The following is a 16,798-nucleotide window of genomic DNA, read 5'->3' as shown; positions in this document are numbered from 1 at the left end:
GAGTTTGGATAAACAGGCAGGGGAAAAAAGGAAACACAGGGGCCTTTCACCAGGATGAGTAAAGTTTATTTTAGTGACCTCAGTACTAGGAAATTCTTGCACTGGAAATGTGCATTGATGAAATATGTTTAGGCCAAGGGAGGAAGCAGTGTTACTGTCAGCCAGTAAAAACTCAGTTCTTTCTTCTTCCCACTGTTAGGAGGATGCAGGTATTTTTAAAAACTAACTCTTTACTTCAGCCTCTCTCCTCCTCGCAACCTGAGCTCCCTCACCATGCCCACAGAATGAACTAAATATTGAAATTAGAATTTTAGGGTAGTGTGGCATTTAGGAAGGGATTTGAAATAAATAGGTTTATCTAGCAGGATCATAATATTTTAGACACTCATCTCTTAATTCTTGAGTAATACCATTGTATTAGGAAATATTCAGTTATTTCCTTCAAGCAGAAACGTTCCTAGCTGAAACTTATTCTTGTGAAACTCTTACCAACTCCCTTATTGCTAAGTAGTACATTTCAGCAGTGTCATTGTAATTTATGTTGGTAGTGTTAATAACTTATCATTAATAATATAGGAAATACCTTGCTCTGAGACTGTTCTTCCTAAAGCTGAGCTATACTAGACTGCAGTAAAAAACCAGTTGTGGCAGTAACCCATTCAAGATAAAAAGTATTATCAGCCACACAATTAACTGTGCATGCTGGTGATAGCTGATGGTGGGAGTTGATCTTTTAACTCAGGTAATTAAGCAGGGGACAGCAATGCAATGTTCTTGGATTCAGATGCCATCTGACAACTTCAGCCATTAGTAAAGTGCTAGCTCTGGTTAAGGAATATGTAGGTATGGGAAAAAGAAATCCCAAAACAGTACTGAGCTTGGGAGAAACTGCAACTACTTTCTGTTTCTTCTTTCCTTCCAAGCTACATAACAATACAGTGATCTCTGCTGTTAGTAGGACAGCTGCTCCAGCAGCCTGATCACAATCCCAGGATGCCTGATAAAGTAGACAACAGGAGATGCTTCTGAGCATTCACCCCAAAATGAACAAATGCTTAGGTTTAGTTAGTCTCCTAAGCCTCTCTTTTCACATGGCCCTAATGTTGCTGGCAGGACAAAGGTACTAGGAAATTTACAGTTTGGAGCCTTTCAATAAAACAACATGGTGGTTTACAGCCATGTCATACTGTATGTAGTAATCCATGTCTACCTTGATTACTTTAGGAAGTAATTTAAAGATAAGAGAAGATTGGCTTCTTATCTAGAGCAGGCTCTTTGCTGCATATGCTCTTTTGCTCTTTGTGCAACACCTTTCTTGCATCCAGCTTCAATTTTGCAGTAGCTCAGTACTCAGTAGCATTTCCTAGAAATTCCACCGGTTTCTAATAGCTGGCTCAGCACCCCCTGAACAGTATTTCATAGCATTATCCAGTGGTTTCTTCCATTTGATAGTAGGCTTATATATAAGCAACCAGCAGGAGAAAAGAGGCTCTTCAAGGCTTAGCTTGGGAAATGGAGATGTGAAAAAAAAAAGCCAAAACACTGCACCAGGGCTTTGGGATGGAGTCAGGGAGGGTTCATGGTGTGGCTTTTCCTTCCCTTGCATGCCAGGCTTCAAGAGAGGCAGGACTCTGGGGCAGTGAGCACACCCAGACACTGTGCAGCCGTTGGGCTGACCTTGCACTGTTGGCAGCACCTCCTTACCTACAGGCTTTATGGTTTGCTGGGTTTTTGTACCCAGTGCCTGAGTACAGGGCCAAAACAAACACTGCCTAAGTGCAGGTGGGTTAAGATCCTCCTCATTCCAAGGCGCCAGGCAGTGTTTGCTGCCTTTCCCCTTCAGAAACAGTACCTTTGTTCTGTACTGGAAGAGGAGGAGTACCATGAGAAGGTTAAGGTTCTACCTTGCCACGTACAGTAGTATGAACTGCCTGCATGCAGTCCTGCAGATGCAACTGCCTTCCACCCATACACAGGACTCCTGCATGGGAAGAAATTGTAGAAGATAGTTGCAGCCTCCCCTGTTGGCAAAACCCCAACTAGCTAGCACAGTTAGTCTCCCTAGTATAATCTGGACCATCCACCAAGCAGGGAGCAGAAATTATGTCTGCTCAGCCTCAGTGCCTGATTAGATCAGTGGTTTGTCCCCATTCCTCAGATGGGCCTGCTACTATGTCTTATTCTGATGATCACTGAAAACAAGTTCACTCTAATACTTGGTCAGGTCAGACTAGGAAAAAACCAGACTTGCTCCCCATCTTGGTTGCTTCATCACGCCAGGATGTCATAATAAATGGATGGTTTTTTGGTCTGGTCACGGAACTGCTCTAGCTTTAGGCCAATCCTCAGAAGAACAGCTTCATCCCACCATTTTGCCATGACCTGGGAGAAGATGAGAGGCAGAAGGAGAAGGATAAATGAAAAAAAGTAGCATCATACAGATGCTCTTGAAAGCCTTGGAAACAATTTCCCCGCACCTCAACATCCTCAAAAGATGTTTTCTCCTTTTACCCCAGTAAGTATGGCATCACTGTATTTGGGATAAAGGCAGCTGTGTGACTTTCAATTGCAAGACACAGATCTTTCCTTTACATGAGACCTGTTTCAAGGGGAAAGGATTTAAAAGAAGTTACAGAAATGAGACCTAAGAGAGGAAAGGGTAGCGATGAATACTGGGTATTGATGCAAGTAGACAGGGAGACAGAGAAATCTTTCTCAAAGATATCCAGAGACCTCTGCCATTTAGGAGTGAGGCAAATCACCCTCAAATTAAAGCTTTTACTTCCAGTAACTGCTAGCTCCTCAAGTGAGCTGTGTGGAACAGCAGAGACCTGGCTGTGATGCTTCAGGACAAAGCCAGCTGGGAATTTTGTGCCCCATCATTCACAAAGAGCAAATACTCACCTGGAGGCTAATCGGGAGCCCAGCAGTAGAATATCCAATGGGGACCACAAGGCCTGGAATCCCAGTGAAGTTACCAAGCTGCATGAACCTAGAGGGAAAAAGCTGTCATCAATATTCCTGGGGACAGCAGCAAATTCATCCTTTTTTGGTAGAGGCAGCTATGATTAATCTCTCCCACCTTACAGTCTGAGGTTCTTTGCCAGCTGTTCCCAAACATTTGTTTCTGTAGTGCAAGTAGCATTCTCCTTACCTCATGCACCGGACTGTAGAGGTCATATCGCTGCTCCCAGTCAAGAGGTCAGATTCATAAATTCTTGGAGCAGTGCAAGGAACAGCTGTGAAGGAATCACAAAAAGACTGAACTTGAAAGGGACTTCAGGAAGTCATCTTGTCTAACCTTCTGGCTCAGGAATGGTCAGCAAGTGCAGGGTGCCCATGACCATGTCCAAATAGCTTTTGAATATTCCCAGGGATGAAGATCCTGCATGCTCTCTGGGCAACCTGATGCAGTGCCATGGATATAACCACTAAGTCTAGAAATACACAGTGGTCTCTCTAATCAGGCTGCATTATCCTCTAAGGATGCAAGTCACAGCAAAGTGCACAAGTCATACTCTCAAAATTGAGGAGGGGAAGTTAATGAAGTGACTGCTCTTAAAAGGCACCACACAGCTGTTGAGGACTGTCTCTGTAGCCAAGAGTGCCAATACCTGGTGTAAGGATACAGTTCACAGTGCTGAAGATCTCTTGCAAAAATCTCATGCTCCGAGTTCTCTGTCGATTTGCCTGCAAGCAGAGAGAATACTGTCTGATGGGCCCTCTTGGCTCACAAAATTCATGTTTGATGCTAGCAGACTCTGCCCATCAGCATCTCTGCCTTTGCAAAAGAAGACACCATTCCCACAATTTGGAATCAGGGTACAGGACAGGTGGCATTTCCTCTGTGGTGCCCTACTATCCAGCATGCTCTCACAGCAGAGGACAGATAAAGCTGGGTGACATCTTCCCATGCATGTGGGGAGGCTAAGAGAAGCCCCTACCCCACCTTTACAGTTTCACTAAGTGCCTCCCTTCAGCCTTCACCTCAGTATGTTCCTTACCTTAATATAATCCAGAGCTGTGAACTGGCAAGCCAAGGCCAGGCTAGCCCGAGTTTCCAAATTCTGAAATAGAAAAAAAACTGATCAAGGCTCTGCTTGCAGGAAACTGAACTGTGACAGCCCAGGAGTTCTCTTCCCAGTCTGCTCTTCTATACCAGTAGCCATCCAACAGATAGTTTGTCATAGAAGAAGCAGGAGCACATCAGGTTTCTCACTGACATGATATTTGATCTGTATCAGTCAGAACAACTACTGCTCCAAGCTGCTGCTACTTACCATTTCATGGAAATGTTTATTGAAGTCAGGTTGCAGGAAGTCCCTCATCTCACTGAGAATGCAGATCACATGTGCCACTCGGGCTTCCTCCATCTCTGGAAGAGAGACTTCAACCACACTGGCTCCCAAACTCTGCAGGTGCTTCACCGCTGTGTACAGGACGGGAAAAGCACAGACAGCATCCCTGAGTTCTCCAGACTTCACAGAAAGGATGCAAATCCCCAACCCCTGCAGAGTGAGAGACCCCATATGCCATTGCAGGGCAAGCATTTTCAGTGCACTGTGTGGCATGCATAGCTGCAGCTGCTTCCCCCAGGGAAATGCTTTCAACCTAAGTACATCTCAGTATTCCAACAGGGCAGGGGCTGCAGACAGGTTCCTAACTTACCTGCTCTATTTCAGGCAAATTCACCTCACCCCTCTAGCCTCCCAGTTAAGCCAAAGAGTAGAAGGACTGACAATGTTTCCCTGAGCACTTCACATGACCAGTGTTTTATCAGCATGAAGTGATTATTTAGCATTACGAGATCCCATTCAAAGCCTCTTCTGAACCATAATGGTAAAGGAATCAGGGAATACTCAGGAGACCAGGCAAACAATACAGAGCCACTAAATCTCGATGCACTTTAACAAGGCTGAACACCAAGACTTTGGGAAAAGTGAATCTTTTGCAGTCTGAAAAGAATCCTCTCCTTTCTGTGACCCCAGCTTCTTCATAAATACCCAAGCTTGCTTATGGATCCATCTCTCCTAAGAAAACTCTATAAATGTAGGACTGTGTTTGTGGAAATAAGGAGGGTGAAGAAAATCCAGACAAAGCCTGAATACTCAGCTCCAATGCAACTACTATACCAGGCATTGTAGAGGCTTTCTCCTCCACCTCCAAGTACTCACCAGGGTCAATTTTGCTTAGTCTAAACTCTGACAAAGGCACCCTAGAGGCACCACTTGGCAGATTTCAAGGAAATACCAGAGGACTGGATATATCACAAAGACCCAGTACTCTATTACTACTGAGCATTATGTTGTGAAACAAGTCCTTCCCTTAAAAGTCTTTTACCATTAAAGCTGGCAGAGTAAGTATTACCAAGCACAGATCTGTCTTTATACACACAGAGGCTGAGCACACTGGACTGCATTCTTCTATTGTAATCTGACAAGCCTACAACTGCTGAGCTTTTTAACCCTCAGCAGTCAGGGGGGCTTCCCCAATACACAGTTACTGCTGTTCATCCAGCAGACTCCTTTAAGCAACTGCCTTTAAGGACTTCAGGCAAGAGCTATTTAGTGCATACACAAGAGGAGCACAAAGTGACACCATAGGATCTGGCACAATAAAAGACTTACAGACTTTCCCTCTTTACCTTTCTCACAGGCAGACAGGACTTCAGCATCACATGCCTAAAGAATAAGAGGAAAGAACTTTAATAACTGCTCATCTTGGTGAGCACACTCACCAGGACTTCAGTCCTCATGGTGCTTTCCTTGTTCCTGTCCCCAACAGCAGTGAAACACAGTCCTACAGGACTTAGGTCACATGCTGCAAGAGAACAGCTTGCAGGTCACACCCCTAATAAAAAGGAAAGGTCACTTTTTCCAGAGCAGAGAATATTCCTTGTCTGCACTGTGCCAGAGCCAGTAAGAGTCTTTTTTTACCTTCAGGAAGAAATCCTGAGTACATTTGTGGGGCTGTATTACAATTTTCAAGCAGCACTAGCTTGCAAGCCCCATTTCTACATTGGAATAATGAAATAACATTCAGCAGCTATAGCACTGTCACCGAGTGGATACACTCCTTTTCCTCATTTGATTTTAAACTAACTGCCTTTTGTTATCAGTTCAGAAGCATTGCTTCCAATAGAATAAGCAGCAGTCATGACCTTTCCTCATGCCTCCAACAGACTCTTACTCAAAACTCTGCCTTAGGAAAAAATATCTCCATGTTGATGTTTTCACACAGGCTGTATTATCTTCCAGTTACAGGACTAAATATGAGAAGCTTTAATTATGACAGGAAAGAGAACAATGAATGCACTGGGCTCGTTTAAAATCTTATTTTGCAAAGCAGCAGAAAGATAAGAGATAAACCAGGCACCTTAAAAAATGTCCAGTCCACTCCCAGTTTTAAGCCTTTCAGGTCAGGAGCACACATATCAGATAGGGTTGCTTTGGGCTGTTTTAGTCCTGCAGAGAACAAAGAAGAGTTCCTCCTTTTATTCTAAGATGCCTCTAGGAAGAGAGAGCATCTGGGCTCAGGGAGGGAGAGGGCTCACCTACCATATGGATAGAGCAGATCTGGCTCAGCAAGGATACTGTAAACAATGGCTGCATCTGCCACTGATGTACAGATAGGGCCTGTAAAAGAGACCAGTTATAAATTAAAAAAGTGACAAGAGGTAAATAGTACCGTCCTCCCCAAGCCTTTTCTAGGCAGAGATTGCCTCCCCTGTGAGAGAGAGCAGCACACAACAAGGTCCCTGAAGTGGTGCACAAGTTCTCTTACCTACGCTGACTGTGGAGTAGGAGAGTGGCAAGCTGCCATGACAACTGATGCGCCCAAATGTACCTGGAGAACAAGAAATGGGACTTAGCTGGGTATCAGCAGTCACTGGGAAGAGCCACCTACATGGCTCTGGTGCACCCAGAATAAACAGCAAACCCCTGCCAGTCACTTTTATGTCTGCTGTTTCAGAGCCCAGTCTCTCATCCTTCAGTACCCTGTTCTGCTGACCCCAATCTGTCTCATCAGTGAAACATGTGAGTAGTGAAACTGGTTTTCCCCCATAGAAATTATTTAGTTGAGGGGAAATATGTGCAGGGACATTTTGGAATAGTTGTATTTAAATATGCAGAAGCAGCATTTCTGGTGTGGAGGATGGGGAGGCAGGAGCAGGATTATCAACAGCAGAAGACAGCACCCCATGGGAGGTCTCATCCACTTCACTGGTGAGACTTCATGCCTAACACCAGCTGTATTCTGCAAGTACTCATATCACCTTTCTGACCACTTGCATTTTGTTATAATCATCATCTTCCTCAGATGAATCAAGATTCGTCAAGCTGGCCACATGTGAAGGACAGAAAGAGAGTAATGGCTGAGTATCTGGTCTCAGATTAAAGGCAGAAAGAAAAGGGTAGAAAAAGGAAGAGCAGCATGCATATTTTCTTTAGTATTTGATGTAAGTAAGTTAGGTTTTTTGAACACGTGTCCAACAGAGAGTAGAGAATACTTCCATGCTGCCATGCTAACCCTCATGACTCTCAGGGTGTTATATTTCAGAGTTTCTCTGGTCAAATTTTACTCCACAGGAATTAATAAGTGTCTGACTTGTTTGTGGCATTCTATCTGGAACAGAAAACAAGACAAACACACACCCCTCCATGATTAAAGGGCTCTACCTTTCAGCCCCACCACACCACAGAACGAAGCAGGAATCCTCACAGAGCCTCCTCCATCTGTGCCAATAGCCACGGGGCAGAGACCTACAAAAAACCCACATATTGGCCTGTGATCAGAGACACAACATGTTGCCCTGTCCATTCTACCAGCAGCTGTATCCAAGACAGCACACAGAGCTCTCTGTTTAGCTACAAGTTCCCTCCAGCTGCTAAACCCAAACCCCCCATAAAAACTAAATGCCTGAGGTACTCTGGCTCAGGACCTTCCTCCCACCAACTCCACTTAGGACCACCTACCTGCTGCTACAGCTGCTGCTGACCCACTGGAGCTCCCACCTGTGAAGTGGTTAGGATTGTAGGGATTCCTAGGGATCTTGTGGTACCTGAAGCAGACAAAGATTGTTTAACCTTTTCTTAGGAGGACTGTGTGCACTATACGGCAGGAAAAGATCCAGAAACACAGCTCAGGGATTCTGATCTCTCGGTAAAGAGACGCCATTTTATATCAGAAAGTGCCTGTCTCTAGAAAACAGGATGCATAAAAGACTTCTGCCTCAGAGTCCAATCTCCTGTGAGCATAAGCAGCCCACCCAAAAGAGGTCCAAAGCAAGAAAAAAGATGCTACTTCAGCTCTTCTCTTGGCAATGGCACCATGCCATTACTGCCTGCCACAGTGCATGATGCAATTCCAAAAGGTGGAGCAGTTGGTGGTCAGCAACCCTTACAGACAAACAAGTCAGCTCTGCCCTTTATCACCGAGCAGCAGCTCCCCGTGTCTCCAGCCTGACCACAGCCCCAGCCAGCAGAGCCCTGCCAAGCCACTGGGTATCCAGCCGCCCTCCCACGGTGAAGAAATGCTGGAAATGCTGGCACGCTGCTGCAGCCGAGGGGGAGCTCTTGTTCCACCCAGCTGCACATGCACCAAGTGTGCCTCTACACAAGGCTCATCAAGGCTGTGAGCACCACTGCTCTGGAGCTGAGCTCTCAGCTTGGCTATAGCTGGAGAATTCACCACAGTAAAGCAAATTCAGTGAACCCACTTTAGCTAGGAAGTAAAGCCACTATGTTCTCCTGAGATGACTGTACCTTTCTCTCAAAGTTCTAGGCCTTCAGCCATCACTGAGGCTGAGCATTACATGACTATTTATTTGTTTTCTGTCACAGCTTTTGTGTACCACTCATACTATAAACATTCACACCTCCAGGCCTGTAAGGCCTGACAAGTTCCTCACTCAGCAGACAACACTTGGAGCTTCTCCTTCCTTTGGTTTCAGGAGCCTTCAGGCTTCCACAGCTACTCTAACCCTCAAATGTACAGTACTGGGTTTTCATACCCTCAGGGTTCGGTCATGCTTCCCCTTATTTTTGTAGCCTTCCCTGTGAGTTCTGGACAGTCATAGGTATTTCTAGACTGGGAGAAGAGAGAAGATAGGGATTTTTACCTATTAGGGTTGCATCCAGTTGTTCCAGTTCCTAGTTCATGCATGTTTGAGACCCCAATAATGACAGCCCCAGCCTCTCGCAGCTTCTTGGCCACAGTAGCATCTTCTGTTTCTGGCTGTGTCCCAAGATACACTGTTCCCACTCGGTGATGGTAAGGTACCTTAGCAAGAAGACACCTAATTATTCATTCTAAAACCCTGGCAAAGGAGCACATGCACACTTCAACATCACAACAGATCCCAGACATTAGGACAAGGAGGTAAGCAAGGGCTAGGGAGCACTACTCTTCAACTTGTCCCGTGTTGGTGTCTGTCAGGACTTGACCCTTCAATGTTTGGTCTTTCTCCTATGCAGAGGAGTCCTTTTCACACCATGATACATAAGAGCAGAAACAGATGATCAAAGCCTGCCTCCCTGTAGTAATGTAATTGCCATGTCCAGAAGCTGAAGATCACCTTGGCCTCATGGCACACAGCTCTGTGTTCCATCTGTCTATGGACAGAGCTACAACATTTCAGATCTGCACGCTCTGAAGCCTGGCATCAAGATTAGCTGAATTCCAAAATAACAGATGGGCTATTTTCAGGATATGCTAAGTACTCTACTTTGAGGAAGCAACAGAAGAATCTGCACATAAACAGGACTCCCACCACAGGGGTAGGTCTCTGCAGAGCCTACAACAGCCTGATGGCACTGCCACAAGCATTTACTGTTAGCTGTTAGGCCACAGGTAAAAATCTTCATCAGTAGGAATTTTCAAAGGAACTTGTGTATTTCTGGCACATGTATTTTAAGGTGAGAGGGATGTTTTGCCAGTGGAGCAGAATCAGTGCCTGAGAAATACAGACAGTTACACCCACTGTACAGATGCTTTTATACATTCTCATTTCATCATAAGACTGTTTCCCACACCCACCCTCTACTCCCTGTGGATTAAAGAGATCAGTACAAGATATGGAGCACGTCTGCTGTATGCAAGATCTCTCTTCACCTTGCAAAACTTGTTAATCCTACTCACTACAAACCCACATACAACCCCACATTACAAACATATTCTCAGGCTTCTGCTGAGAAGTTGGTCTCAAAACCTTGTCACAGTGAGTTGTCCAGGTTAACCACCTGCAGCAGGAACTGGCAGCTAGACAAGGAAACTCACCACTTTGAACTCTTCTTTCAGGCACACTGGGATGCCATCCAGACAAGACAGGGTACACTTATTCCTGTAACGAGTAGTGGAGGCCTCAGCCATCTGCACAGAGAAAAAGAAAAAGCATAAAGCATATGCTATATATATATTTAGCTGAGCTGAAGGTCATCACCAGTATTGGAATGGATATAAAAAATGGCATTCTTGGCCAGTCTATCAAAGTTTCCTTCTTCCACCATATGCTGGTGAGAAACTACAACTTGGAACCATCTACACTAATGGATGCCACATAAGCACAGAAGTCCTATTATAAACAGTCATCCTGCAGGAAACAGATTGCTTTGATGCTACCTCTCTTCACAGGAAGGAAAACAAACTTGTTTGTAGTCCTCTACACAGAGAGTAAGGAAAAATGTACTTATTTTTCTGTGCATATTGGCCCTTCTAATGGATGTTTGGGGTGGCAGAGGCCCCTTTCCTACCAGAGGCAGTCATTACCAGCATTATTTGCTCCTGGTCCCATTGCACTATGGCTCTGAGCGGTGGCGTGGATTTGTCACAGTCCTCCAACATGGCAATGATGTTCTTGGCTACCTGGGTTGGTGTCAGCTTCCCACTCCTACAGGACAGGAGAATTTGGAAGTTTGTTACAAGACCTCCCCTCATAGGGTTTCTCTCCCATGCAGCAAGATGGCAGCTGTGACAGCTTTAAGCAAGAATCAGGTAAGAATCTCTGTGTGGTGATCATCTGAACGCTGCTGACACAATCAAGACAGGAAATTCTTTTCCTTAAGGGGAGAATTTGCCTACACAGAATGCTCCTTAGAGGAGAAGCAAAAGCTAGGAGAGTTACCCAAATGTTCCTGAACCACCAGACAGATAAACAGAGAAAAACAGCTGAGAGCTATACTGAGAGTTCTCAAGCTCCTGAAAGCTTGGAAGCTATGAAACCCCCAGTATACTGAGCTAAGACCAAGAGGTCATACCCCTTCATGCAGGCCTGTCATTACAGAGAAGGGGCTGCCAGCAGTACTGTCATAATCCACCTTTAATAAACCTTCCCTCCCCTCCTGGCAAGGGAGTTTCACCACAAACACACCATCTCTGGCTCACACAAAAGCCTTGTGGCCAAGATGCACCTGTAACACCAGACTGCAGTGTCAGTCCTTGCTCCAATGACACAGCCTACAAGCAGAGATGGCCCTTGAGGAACCAGTTCTAGGGGTGAAAGAATATTTTTCCAAGGGCTCCACTTCTGGCACATGACCCAGAGGCAACTAGGATTACCAGGCAGCCAACAGCTCATGGAACCCCAGAGTCAGGGGGGCGTTTTCAGCTCTTTCCAAGCTGGACACGTTTACTGGGTGGAAGCAGGTGTCATGCTTAGAGAAGCACAAGGAGCTGGGGAACCAAGGGATTCATCGGAGACCCACAGTATGCACAACTTGCATAATCCAGATCAACTTTCATCTACTTCTCACTCATGTTTGAGAAAACAAGATATGTAGAAATCTCTCTCAGGCAAGACTGACAATAAGCCAAAGAAAATGGCATTTAAATATCCTTGCAGGGCTTGTAAAGTTGTGCCAGCTCTCCCAGCTGACTTTCCTTTGTTATTCTACTAAAGGGAAAGAACATCAGGAAGTGATGATAAACAATGGCACCTCAAGGACAATGCTAACAAAGAGATGCCTGAGAGCCTGTGGAACAGTGGCAGCCCACAGCAGAGGAACATGTGGGACAGGTTGTTTCCAGACCATAATTTCACCTACCGGTAGCATTCCAGATAGTCTTTGATCCCTTTGAAGCTAAACCCATTCCTAGCAGAATCAGACCTGCAAAAGAAAGGATTAAAAGGTGCAACTGTGAGCTACTACAGCCAGATTTGTTCAGACCTGTAGACTTCAGCATCACTGTCCAATGCAGATTTGGGCATCACTCACAGGAAACCATGTGGATTGCCAGGCCCTGCACTGCAGCTCACGCTCTGTCAGACTCCTGGCACACAAGCCAGGCAACAGGCACACTAGGGATGCCACAGAAATAAGGGACCAGTTTTGCCTGGTGAATGTGTAGCTGCAGCTCTCTTATAGAGAGCAAGCAGGCACAACTTCCCAAGGATATTTCCTGGGAATCACAGTGAGGAACCTCAGAGAAAGAAAAAACAATTCTTATCTCTGCTTGCTGTGCCTGGTATTTTGCACATGTGGAATGTGTTGGGAAGGTTGTTTACCTGAAGGAATTTGGTAATTGGATTCTGGTGGAATTGTTTATGTTAATTAGCCTATCAGGTCCAAGCTGTGTGGACTGTTGGTCTGGAGACAGTTATGAGTTTTTCAGTAGTAGTTAGAAATAAATATGATATAGTATAGTATGTGTCTCTTTAATATAGATGTCATGTAATATAATATAGTTTTAATAAAGCGAGTGTTCAGCATTCCGAAGCCTTGGAGTCAGATGCCAATCATTTCCCAGACATTGGGGCTGCTTGCAAATACTATAAGTATGTTCTAGTTTCTTCATATTCCTACTGAATACAGTAGTCATTAAACTGCTCAAAATGTATTCCAGAGTTACATTTGCTACTCACCACTACAACTTTATAGCCTAGCTGGAATATACTTGTGAATCTACTCCCAGGACCTCCGCCAAAAGTTCAATCCAGAGACAGCCAACAGGACATCTGGGTGTGTAGGGCAGGAGTGGGAAAAGGCACCTTGCAGCTCACACAAAATTACACACAAGTGAACTGCTTCAACACCAAATCAATGGCTCTAGCACATAAGCAGCAGGCCATTTCTCATCACTAACAAAGCTAATTTCTTGTGCATCGTTTTCTTTAGAACGTGTGTTCCTCCCCTCCTCCAAGCAAACCTGGTGTTCTCTTTGAGATTCTCTGCAGGCTAGAAACAGCACTCCTGTAAAGTCACTTAAAGGAATCTATTTTTACTGACTAGCCAAACACTAAGTGTACCTGCTCTGATAGTGCAACCAGAGCCCTGGTAAGGGCAGAATTTGGTCTCTCCCCAAAAGGCAGACTTTTCCCTTTCACATTGCTTGTAATTACTGGTGATTTGTAAATTACAAAAGGCAAGATGACTGACAGCACTATTTGCTTTGTCAAGTAGCTGGGCATGGAAACAAGAATTCAATCTAAATTGCTGACAATGACAGCTTCCCACTAACATAACAGTGCCAGCACGTCTATTCTTCCACTTCTCTCTTGCACATCACATACTGACCTTGCATCTGTCAGCTGCCTGATAACATCTGAAGGGCTTTCAGCTTCAGACTTGTCTTCTGTAACCTCCGCAGCAACCTCCGGGATAAACGTGGGATCTTCGTGAATGTCAAGGGAACGCATAAGCGAGAAGTTGTTCATTCTGAATAAGAGAGAGTCGCTGCTGGAGTTTTCAACCTCAACTATGACTAATTTTTCAGACTGTTCAGAAGGAACCTTTACCCAGGAACATTTTGTCTTAGCAGTCTGCTTTCACAGCAGGGAGTTGCAACAGTTACAAGCTAATCTCTCTCACATATTTCCTAAAGGCAGCATCAAATGTATTCTGCCTGTTTAACAAAGCCTCCTACCTCTTGATATAAAGCCAGCCTCTGTAAACTCGAGCTGGGAAAGAAATGGTGGAAGTTCTTGATTCACTTAATTAGACCTCTCATTCACAGACCAAACAAGACAGGAGTGGAGAGGAAAATAAAAGAAGAATGTAGTGTAAGCTGTACATTCAACCACTAATCCTGTTAAAACAAGCACCTCTTCAGACTTTTCCATGACCTACTTGAACATAGTTTGTTTGCAATCAAATACAATGGAGATTGCAGCATAAATCCATAGCTTGGACCACACAAAGCAAGGAGATCAAAACCCTGTCACAGATATCCAGGAATGATCTGCAGTTTAACAGCAGTGACACTTGCCTGAGTTTGATTTGTTCAAAAAGCCCACATCCCAAGTCAAATTCAGGGGGGACACAGTTCTCAGTGTCCTGGGATCTGCACAGATGACCCTTTAAATGATGGGCAAACTACATGAAAAAAGCACTAAGAGGTTCCTGAACCTCTTACCCATGTGCCCTCTTACTCCTCGTGCAATGTATACTTGAAATCAGTTTCTGAACAAAAACACATGTGAGAGAAAGAAGAAAGGCTGACCTAAAATAGAGAACATCATTAAAAAGAACTTACCAAACTCTCTGAACTTTATGTCTGGCCTCCCTTCCCCACTACTACTATTCTTTTAACCCTATCAGTGATAAGAACAGCATATTTGCACAGCCACCAGCTTTGAAAAAAAGATTGTCTTTTAACAAAAGAGCAAAGACAAAGAGACATAAAGGCAAACAAAAGGCAAAAAGAAAAGCTGGTGAATACAATTTCTATGCACCTGCACGAGTGTGAAAAATTATTAATTTCTTCTCGGAGAGACCCACTCAAATGACAGTAGTTAAAAAAATAATCAAGCAAACATCTGTGAAGTAATCTTATTCTCCAATCAAATTATGCAGCTTTCTCTTTATAAATACAATTACAGATAACCTACAAGCAGTGTGCAATGCAAGTACCTTAAACCTAAAACAAGAAATAAAAGAAACCCAGAGCAGGAGAAAAGTCCCCATGCTTACCTCATTAAGAACGGCAGTAAGCAGATCTGCCCAAAAGCCTAGGAAAAAAGCAAGCAAAAATGTTGGTTTGCAGCAACTTTGACCTGAACACCTTCTTTCACTGGACAAGGAATGCTGAATATGCTCACGATTGCTGCAGGCTCGGTGCACCCTAGAGAGCATACAATGCTATACAGTAAAGAAACAGCACAAACACTTGTATTTTACACTACAGAAATGGCCTGAAATGCTTTCCCCCCACGTTTCATATTTATATAATTATAAAAAGAGTATTCTTCTGATTCTTCTGCCTTTGTCTTTCCCCAACTCACACAGAAAGCCTGCATCTGCAGCTACAACACTTTTAAGAAGCTTCTATATAGCTCCCATCCATTATTTCCTTCATGTTCCACAGATTATGCAAACACTGGATAAGGCAGGAGCTTATTATTTTATATACTATTAGGACCTTGCCCATCTCTCAACCAGCTCCCGCAGTAACATGAGTCAACTTGGAAAAGTGTGAGAAATTTAGAGACTCTGTGGTAGCAGACAGCAGAAAATAGTCTTTCAATACCCTGGCTCCCAGAGTAGCAGCATCAACAGCCCCAAAGAGACCAGCCTTGTTCTGTCCTGTCTTAATACCTTAACAATGGACTTCAGAAACACGTTGTGGGATGTACAAATACAGTACAAGTCTGAGGCAAGGCTCACACTGCCAGCCCCACAAAGCAGCATGTTACCTCACACATTGCATAAGAATTACAGCACCTTTTTGAAAACACACGGCTCCTAATCTACATCTAACACAGCACAATCCTGTAGGAGATTGAGAATCTCACATCCCCCTTCCAAGGGAGGTATCGGAAAGGAAAGAAGCCCTTCGCCATGCACCAGAAGCCGCCACAAAGCAAAAGATAACAAAGTACTCTGGTTGTTACATCTTGACAGAAAGCCACTCCTAAGGTATTCTCACAAATAAACACAGCCTATCAAGCTGTTTCACTCCAGGCCCAGCCGGACACCAAGCTTTGTAACAGGCGACACGGCTGAAAAAAAACTTTTGTGCGCTCAAAAGGAAAGGCCAGGCAACAGCAGCAATAAGGCCCAGCTGCTTCCAGCAGAAGCAGGTGCGAGGTGGGCAGTGCAGGGGATGCAGGCTTTTGTCCCCTCTGCACCCCGACACCAAGGGGTCCCAGTCCCGCAGGCTCCCGAACACGCCAGAGCCCAGCCGAGGGGAGCCCCGGCGGCACAGCTGCCTTAGCACCCAGCTGGAACCCCCCTCACAAGGCTGCCGAGCCCTTTAACGTCCAAGGAAAGCTGCTGGCAGCTCTCTTTCGAGTTTGATGTCAGCTCCAAAGGTCTCCACACTCGAAGACACACAGGACCCCCTCAGCCAGAGGCCGGCGCTCTCAGTGCCCGCGGCATCACACCTGTGGGGCCGGGAGAACCCGAGAGCTCGCAGAGAGCCACACCCTCCCCGCCGAGCCCCGCTCCCTCCGGACCCCCCGCCCGGTTTTCCCCGCGCAGCCCCGGGTTTCACTGCCCCGTCTGCCGGCCCGCACTCACCGTGTTAGCCACATGGACGAAGAGGCGCAGCCCGGCGCCGCACAGCCTCGGAGCCCACTGCGGAGAGAAGGCGAGAAGTGAGGTGATCGCCCGCCCCGCCGCCCCGCGCCCCCCGCCCGGCCCTGCCCGGCGCTCACGATGTCCCGGGGCGGGCCCGTTGGCCCGGCCTGGCGCGGCCCCCGGCGGTGCAGCACGGCGGCCGCGCTGCCCGTGTACCGCCGCCCGCAGCACAGGTAGGCAGCGGCGGCCGCGGACAGCAGCGGCAGGAGGAGCAGCAGCAGCAGCGGCGCCATCGCGGTGCTCCCTCCCGGCGAGCCCTCCCGCTGCCGGGGCGGTGCTGGGGC

General features: G+C 45.8%; 1 protein-coding gene across 1 annotated transcript; it reads right to left on the bottom strand.

The window, feature by feature from the left end:
- Positions 1-44: 44 nt before the first annotated feature.
- LOC139592910 (uncharacterized) lies at positions 45-16,797 on the bottom strand. Its single transcript, XM_071433300.1, has 20 exons — positions 16,592-16,797; positions 16,455-16,511; positions 14,907-14,944; positions 13,512-13,652; positions 12,042-12,104; positions 10,768-10,888; positions 10,279-10,371; positions 9,122-9,282; positions 7,977-8,062; positions 7,680-7,763; positions 6,784-6,846; positions 6,558-6,635; positions 6,376-6,464; positions 5,645-5,681; positions 4,281-4,429; positions 4,005-4,067; positions 3,615-3,690; positions 3,155-3,239; positions 2,905-2,992; positions 45-2,382 (listed from the first exon to the last, which is right to left on the bottom strand). The coding sequence occupies exons 1-20, from the start codon at positions 16,745-16,747 to the stop codon at positions 2,272-2,274; spliced, it is 1,839 nt and encodes a 612-aa protein (XP_071289401.1). The 5' UTR covers positions 16,748-16,797; the 3' UTR covers positions 45-2,271.
- Position 16,798: the final 1 nt, after the last annotated feature.

Source organism: Agelaius tricolor, unplaced genomic scaffold, assembly GCF_023055355.1.
Source record: "Agelaius tricolor isolate 1412-34295 unplaced genomic scaffold, bAgeTri1.0.p SCAF_9, whole genome shotgun sequence".
Classification (NCBI taxonomy): Eukaryota; Metazoa; Chordata; class Aves; order Passeriformes; family Icteridae; genus Agelaius; species Agelaius tricolor.
The sequence above is the reverse complement of the archived record's forward strand: the minus strand, read 5'-3'. Positions and strand labels throughout refer to the sequence as shown.